Here is an 8,490-nt window from a genome sequence, read left to right as displayed (position 1 = left end):
CACGATGTTTTTCCAACCCACAGCAAAATGGCTGCCAGTCACCATGCCAAGGTGACTCCCAAGGTGACTCTTACATTCCGACCTTTTTGGTGTTATGGGGCGGCGTCAGGTCTCTGGCTACTTCCTGCTGAGATGGGGGCGGCGTGATGATGATCTGGGTTTGTGGTCGGAATGAGAGAGTACCGGTGAACCAGCAGCAGGTGGGTAGCGGCATGGTTGGTGAATCTGGATACCAGTTCCTGTAAAAAGTTGGAAAAACAGCGGAGCAGACACAGCCCCAGTAGGGCTATGAGGAGTAATGAGATTATGGGTTGGGCCAGGGTGGACAAGAGGCTAATTAATCAGGGAGACCAGTTGAAGAGGCTTTCATACCAATTTTGGTTTTTGGCTCCTTACTTTTGCCCTTTCTCATAGATGGCTGTGAACCATGGCTAAGATATCTTGTACAATTCATGAGCTATTGGCATAGAGGCAACATTGTTCCCCTAAAGCCTGGCATAGCCCTCCTTGGTGTAATAAGTCTAACCCTTGCCTGTTTAGTAACACCATTTCAGCTAAGGAATCCAAGGAGTGTTGTAAATGACTAATAGAGCTTTCTAGTTCAGCTAGATCAGCGTCAATGGCCTTAGTTAATGCATCCTTTAGATGGGGCCTGATCGTGCTGAAGCATTTTAAGGAACGAAACAAATTATAACTCTGATGTAAGGTTGGGAATAATGGGAAGGGATCTCCCAATTTTATAAGGAGTAAGGCCTAAGGTTTAAGGGGAATTTTACCCTGTAAAGGGTCTAGGGAAGGAGAGTTTACCCAATCTCTGCCAGTCTCCATGGTTAATTTGGTGAGAGTCTCTTTTAGGGTTTCTAATATCTGGTGCTGCCTGGTTTACAAAAGTAAGAATGACAGCAGATTTGTTTCCTGGTTCTTCAGGATCCTTGGGCATCTAAGTGCAATATGCTTGCATGATTTTTTCTAAAAGGCAGACAGAGAGACTCATCTTTTCCTGTTGTACATGATTAACTTTAGCCAAATTGGTGGGCCGTCTAGTGGCCGCTTGAAGACCCCCTCATTAGAGTCTGGCGGTAGAGGTGTAGGCTCCCCTTACCTTCTGCTTGTGTTGAAATCCCATGCCCAGATTAGAGGCAATTAATACCGACAGAACATCCTATCCATTAAGAGGAAGGTGAGCGTAATCAGGAACTTTTTGCTGTTTTCCCAGCTTTCTGGGGCAACATTTGCCAGTCCAATGGCAAAGAGACAGGACAGTTTAACTCGTCAGACAGGTGATGCATTGTTGAAACATAGTTTTTCTCTCGAGAAAACCTCATTTTTAGATAGCCAGATTGAGACCAATGCCTTTGTGGAACGAGTTCAGTCTTAACAACCTTGGCCTGATTATTTACATAAGCTCAGCAAGAATAAAGATTGTTCATGAGAGTTTTATAAGGCTTGCTTTGCTGGGTCCTTTTATAAGGAATCTCCAGGTTGAACTTTTAGTAGCCACTCTGGGCCAGAAGCCAAGCCAAGCACTTTCCATCAGACAGGCCTGCAATACCTGTTGAGTTAGGCCAATTCCTCTTCCCGAGGTTCCCTGCACCTGCCAGGAAGTGACCTTATTTACTCACCTGGGGAGGCTGCGGGGAACTCTGTGAGCAAGGTATCCAGCCAACATTTCCATGAGGCTTTATGGCTCCATGTTCCATAAAGTCAACCTTAGTTCCTTAAAGCTATCGGGTCATATCTGAGTCTATGCATGACTCTCAAATAGGACATTCCAGTCAAAGCTTTGGTAAAATAACCAGTATTTCTAATGGTGTCCTGCTATAAAATGAACAGATTCTTATTGAACTTATGCAAACAATTGTAATTGCCATGGAAAGAGAATACTCATTGTGAGTTTTTGAATTTCAGAAGGTTTAAGTAGATGGAAAAGATAAATTCTCTAGATTACAAATAACATTTCTGAATATCACAGATTTTCTGTGGTCCTTTGTTTCTTATCACCTGGGGCACAGGGAGAGGAATCTGTTGCCTGAGGCAACTTATGCAGATTGGCTTCTCCGCACCCAGTGGGTGTGGGCTAAATCTTTAAAGCATTCAGGGTGCTCAGGAAGGAGGGGCTACCCTTATTGGCTCTCTGGTTGCCCCGGCAATGAGGCTGTCTACCTCTTGATAGCCTGAGTCAGTTATGCAGGCCAGCCCTTCCCCACCCACGTGGTACAGAAGAAAGAATGGGGGAAGGGAGAGCAAGAGGAGAGGCTCCTCAAGGGGCAGAGAAGGAGAATTTCCAGCTTAAAATTTTCTCCAATTATAGCTGTTAACCTGGGAAATGAATGAGGGAGAAGTCCTCACATCTACAAGGCAGAGGAACACAGAGTCAGTGTCCCCTTCAGTATGATTTTATCTCAGCCAGACCGCAAAGACAGACAAAGAGGTAGGGGTGCCCCCTCTAATGAGGAGACCAGTCAGATACCCATCTGGCTATGTCCCAAAGGAACTTAGGTGATGCTTAGCCATAATGGTCTCAGCATTGTGACTTACGATAGGAAGCTGTTCCAGTGCTGCCATAGACACTCGACAGGCTTGCCAGACTGAGTTGCACATTCACATTCACCTACCAAAAAACAATGACAATGACAACTGGACAAAACAGGTGTTTACAGGTTTACTAAAGGGCCCGACTGACGTCTCGGTGTGGCCCTGGGGTGGTAAGTACTGTGTCCAGGCTTCCACTTAATACCTCAGACAAAAGCACATGTGCATTCAAAATTTAGATGATAAACTAGTTTACCTCCAGAGGTTTAGACAGGTACTCTTACAGATTACTGACGCCATTTCCAAGGTGGAAGGGAAGACAAGTGTGTCTTCCCGGCTCCCAAAACCTAGATGTCCTTGGGAGTGCTTTTTGCTCTTAGCCCCTGAAGCTGGGAGGAGACAATGAGGCATATCACATCCAGGTAGGTACAGAAACAGAGAGTGGAAGGGGAAGGCAGAAGAGGCAAGGTTAAGGTTATAGGAGCCCTCTGGGGGTTATCAGTTGCAGAGAATGTCGGCCAGTCCAGCTGGCAGTGTGTCCGCAGTCAGGATAGCTTTAGGTTAAAGCCATAGCTCTTTCCTCGTTTCCTGAAACCGGAGAAGTTATTTAATATGCATTTAAGGAGGGGGAGGGGCCTCAGGGTAAAGACGGGCAGCATGGCATTGTCTCGGTTTCTCGGTAGGATCCTAGGAGAAAGAAAAGGTTTTAACCAAGGTGGGGGTGGGGTTCATCTTCCAGCCATCCAACGTTGAAGCCTGGCCATTCATTCCTGCAAAAGACGAAGACCTTCTCTTTTAGCTTTAAGCCTAAATCTGTCAGCTCTTTCCCTAACGTCCTTGAAATGGTCTGAGATTAAAGTCAAGGGGTAGTTTGAGTCTGTCCCATAACGTCAGTCCAACCAAACCAAGACAACACAATCAACAAAACTAGGACAAAGAACATGGGAACCAGGCCTTCTGGCCAGTGGAGGCAAAACTGAGAGTGAGAGGATGGCCTTACACCGTGCTGCAGGTTCTCATGGGGCTCTTGGATAATTCCCAGGAGCTTATTAAAATTAACAGACTTATTTGAGGCTGCTCGCATGCCTGCCAGCAAGCATTGGATCATCTGATCCCGTTGCCTATGGCCAGTTCCCTGTTGCTGGTAATTCCAATTAGGGTTGGCTGCCGGTATGGCCTTTGCCCCAATAGGTATTGTGGGATCAGTAATATGAATCTGGTCTGTGGGGTCGCGAGCAGCTGTCTGGATTTGTTTCCTTTCCTCTGAGGTTAAGGTAGAGGTCAGGATTACATGGATATCATGGCAGGAGAGATCATATGCTTGGGCCAAATATTGGAAATTTCTTAATGTATTGTGAGGGGTCTGGGGAGGATGACCCCAAGCGCTTTTCTATGGCCAACAGATTTTGTAGGGAAAGGGCACATGAACTCTAACAAACCCTCAGCGCCTGCCACTTCCCTGGAAGGTAAGATGGCTGCTGTGGGGGCATTTTAAGACTGTTGGTAATTGTGGGTACGAGAGGCATAGGTGTGGGAGGGGCAGACGTGGTGGGAAGGGCAGGGCTTGGAGGAGGAGGAGGAGATGTCGGAGGAGCAGGTGGTGGGGGAGGGAGAGCGAGTGCCAGAGTTATAGGGAGGTTATATGGTTATAGGAAGGGGGTTGGGGGAGGGCGAGGTTATGGGGAGGGGGAGTAGCAAGGTCATCTAGGGTTTCGGAGACAGGAGAGGGGGATGGGAGGGGCTCCGGGGGTGGGGGTTTCAGGTCATGAGCTAAGAGCATGCGGGCAGTAGGAAGGGAAACAGAGTTTGGGATGGCAATGCAGATCCAAAAAAGCCATAACATAAGGAATCTCTGCCCATTTGCCCTGCCTCCAGCAGAAATTATCTAGGTCTGTGAGAATTTGGAAATCAAGGGACCCCTCAGGGGGCCATTGAGATTGATTGTCCAATTCATAAAGGGACCACACGGTAGTGCAGAGACAGACTAGGTGGTTGCAGCGGAGGTCATTAGTATAAACAAAGTGGAAAGGTTTTCAGGAAACATTGTTAGGGGCGCGAGTATACGTTTTGGCTTAGATTTAGTGTTCCCCATTCTAAAGCCTCAGAGAATCGCAGGACAACAACGAAAGGCGTCCCTTAGGTTGCTCCTTTGATCCGGAAAAGTCCTGGGCCGTGATCAGAGACGTCTCTGGTCACTGGGAGGACGGGCAGATGGACGGACGGAGGGAGGCATCTGGGCCGTAGGGCGTCCCCCACAACCGAAAAGCTGGAAAATCGGAGAGGACCCTGATGCACGTTCCATTACGAACAGGATCCCTGGAAAGGCTTAGATTTTGGGGAACTTACCCAGTTGGCTGCTGAGCTTCGCAGGAGGGCCTCAGCCTGGCAGGGGCGGTTTTCGGGTTTTCTCTCGGCACCAAGGCGAGGTCTCGAATTGGATCGGATCAAAGGAGAGCGCTCAGCAAGGGGGCTCTTATCCTTTGTTAGGGAAATTTGTATAGGCAGAAAGCAAGTAACAGGACAGGGAGATGGGAAACTTAGGAGAACATTCGCTGCACCCACCTGGCGCTCTCCTCTCGGAGAATTAGGTACCTCTTGGCATTGGCAGGCCGGTATAAAACCCCGGCGTGGATCAGGACTTGGTCCCGATTCTGCCCTTAGTCATATGAGGTTACCACGGAACCGCAGGTTGGGGCCCACTCAAGCTCCGTAGGATCCAGTCCGGTGGAGCTATAGAAACGATCACATGCACACACACCCACCCACCCACAGAGAGTCCGCTCAAGAGAGGAGGGGTCCCCCGCATGAAGCTGGGGACTCAAATCTCCTCTCCTGGGTTTCGGCACCAAATGTAAGATTTAATAGACGGAGGCAGAGATGAGAGGAAAGAAAGAGACCAAGTTATGGAGCCAAGAAAGCCTTTTTTGGGATCTGCAATTCCCAGGCGAGGTTCCATGACTCCGGGAGTGGGGAGTCAGGGAAGTGGCGCCTGGCAGGGAGGGGTGAGGTAATTTATGGGCGAAAGACTTCCGGTCAGTCCTGGGAGGGCAGACCACCAAATAAGGGCACTTTAGGGACGTGGCTGGATGGGATAGGTTGCCTCCTCTGTCAGGGTGATGGGAAGCTGGGGCTTCATGATTGGCTGTTTTCAAACTGGCGTGGAACATTCCAGGTCTGCAGGTGAGGGTGGGGGTCATCAGTGCACGATGTTTTTCCAACCCACAGCAAAATGGCTGCCAGTCACCATGCCAAGGTGACTCCCAAGGTGACTCTTACAACTTATATCTTATTTTTGTTGGTATAAATATGCAATACTTTATATAGGTTTTGCTATATAATTTTATTTCTTGTATTTTACTTTTTTTCAGGTTTTTTTTCCATTTCCTTTGGTAACAATGGCCATCAGCCTGTGCCTGGTTTTGGTCCCTTTGGTGAAGTCTCCACATATGCATTATATTTATGTGTGTCTCTTTGTTCTCAGTGGACTTTTATTTTACATACCTTTAATATATTTCAAACTGAGGTTGGTTTGGTTTGAGAAAATGACATGCTATTTACAGTTGCTGTTTAATGTTTGCATCCCTGATGTGGCTGAAGAACAGATGTCAGAAGTACAAACTTGTAAAAAAAATCTTCTAAAAGCACTCCAAATTAAAAAAAAAAAAGGTCAAGCACATTACGGAACATTAATGGCGAAATGGCCATGGTAACTTGCTTTCTTGAATGAAATAGTGTATAAAGAAGTGCCCATGACAGTGCCTCATTTTAAAAACAAACAATGGGTATGTAAAGCTAAAGCTCTGTTTTGGTTTGCATGACTTGATAACGTTGATGATATTTCCCCTTCTCTTCCATTTTTTTTCTGCACCCCACCCTTTACTGCTGGATTTGTGGTGATTTTGTGATAAAAGTTAACAGTGAAAATGAAAAAAACATTCTCTTCTTCATTCCTAAGTCCTTCTGTTGGTGCTGACTTGAAGATAAAAAAAAATGACCCCATTTGTCAGATTAGTTTTTCCCTACTAATTGTATTTTTTCAACTGAAAGCTATTTGAAGCATGGGTTTTTAGGTTTTTTTCTTTTGTACTCCTTCTAAATGCTGAGATGCCTCAGAAGAACAAGTTTACTATATTTTCATTTGATTAAAATATGACTTATCAAGGGGTGCCTAAGGGACTCAGTCAGTTGAGCATCCAACTTCAGCTCAGGTCATGATCACACTATTAGTGGGTTCAAGCCCCACATTGACTCTGTGCTGACAGAGCCTTCTCTCTCTCTGCTCCACTCCTTCTCATGTTCTGTCTCTCAAAAATAAATAAATAAATTTCAAAAAATGTAAAACGTGACTTATCAATGTACCTGAGTGGCGTAGTGGGTTAAGTGTCTGACTCTTGGTTTCAGCTGAAGTCATAGTCTCACGGTGTCATGATCTCATGGTTGGTGGGATCAAGCCCAGGGCTATCAGCGAAGAGCCTGCTTATGATTCTCTCTCCCTCTCTCTCTGCCCCTCCTTTGTTCTCTCTCTCTCTTCCAAAATAATTAAACTTTTAAAATGTGACTTATCTATAACTATGTAATTGTGTGAATAAAGTGTGTGTAACAGATGGCAGAGTGAACAGTATCCCAGGTACGGCACCCACACACTATCATTCAATATACAAAATTTGTCTACTTAACTTAGATTTTTAAAGGATCTGGGTTTGGAGATGTTTAGTGACATTTGTGGGCTAACTCTGCTCCCCATCTCCCCTCATCCTTCAGAGTTGGTACCCACATACTTCAAAGGGCTTCCCACCTACAAGGATCTATCCCTGGTGTGATGACTAATTTTATGTGTCAATTTAGCTGGGCCATGGTGCCCAGATATTTAGTCAAACATTATTCCAGAAGTTTCTGTGAGAGTGTTCTTTGGATGAAATTAACATTTAAATCAGTGGACTCTGAATAAAGCAGGTACCTCTCCATAATGCATTTAGACTTCATTCAATTAGTTGAAGACTTTAATAGAAACATTGACTTCTTATGAGCAAGAAGGAATTCTGTCAGCAGATGGCTGTTGAACTTGACCTGCAACATTGACTGTCCAGCCTGCCAGTCCACAGGGCAGAATTTGGATTCACCATAATCCTGTGAGCCAATTCCTTAAAGTAAATATCTCTCTCTCTCTCTCTCTCTCATTTATATTTATGTATAAAATATCCTGTTGTTTCTGTTTCTCTGTAGAAACCTGATTTTTCTCAGCCAACTCATACACTTTATTCTTCCTCACTAAGGACCACCCCCCCAGATCTTCATGCCCCATTTCATTTTGGCAAATTGTTAAAAATTATTCACCCTTAACACAATAACATATTCAAGTTAGCAGGATAGGTGCAGCAGCACAGTATGTGGCAAATTCTGGGCTTTAGTTCTATAGACGTCATTTACATTTTTCAGATTCAGGATCAGAACTTCAGATTCTGGAGACCTGGGAAATATTTAAATAATAAGCGAGAAGAACCACAGGTTTGATTAATATTTGAATTAAAAAAGCTTAAATGTCTACAGCTCTCTCACAAAGTAACCCAACCGCCTATGCTTGTGTACTCTCCCAGGGATAGGGGTCACTACTTACTAAAGATGTTGGTCTTATCTCTGGACAGTTCTGACTTCCAAAATCATTTCTTAGTAAGAAGCTGAAATGTGATTTCTACCTGTTGAGTAAAATCCTCTTTCACAGTACATCCTTTCAAATATGTTGTGACAGCCATCTGATGAATCTGAGTCTTCACTTTTCCAGATTTAACACACTGCTGCCCCCACGCCCTACCCGCAGCTCTGTCCGTACTCAAGAGTTGTTACTTTGGAAAACTTTGATTTCTTCACCGCTCACTACAATCTTTTTAATGTCAAGAAATATTTTTTACGCTGTAGACAATGTAGACTTTCCAGATATGGTCTGATTGTGGCAGAGTAGAA

The 8,490-nt window shown here is 45.2% G+C and overlaps 1 protein-coding gene across 1 annotated transcript in view; it reads left to right on the top strand.

Moving 5' to 3' along the window:
* Nucleotides 1-7,872, top strand: part of SLC7A13 (solute carrier family 7 member 13) — a 23,407-nt gene extending 15,535 nt beyond the window's left edge. Inside the window, 2 exon segments of the mRNA XM_029923299.1 lie at nucleotides 5,901-5,963; nucleotides 7,756-7,872. Coding sequence (XP_029779159.1) covers nucleotides 5,901-5,963; nucleotides 7,756-7,872 — 180 coding nt within the window.
* The last annotated feature ends 618 nt before the right edge of the window (nucleotides 7,873-8,490 follow it).

This window comes from Suricata suricatta, chromosome 15 (genome assembly GCF_006229205.1).
Source record: "Suricata suricatta isolate VVHF042 chromosome 15, meerkat_22Aug2017_6uvM2_HiC, whole genome shotgun sequence".
In the NCBI taxonomy this organism is placed as follows: domain Eukaryota; kingdom Metazoa; phylum Chordata; class Mammalia; order Carnivora; family Herpestidae; genus Suricata; species Suricata suricatta.
This window is presented reverse-complemented; position numbering and strand designations above follow the sequence as displayed.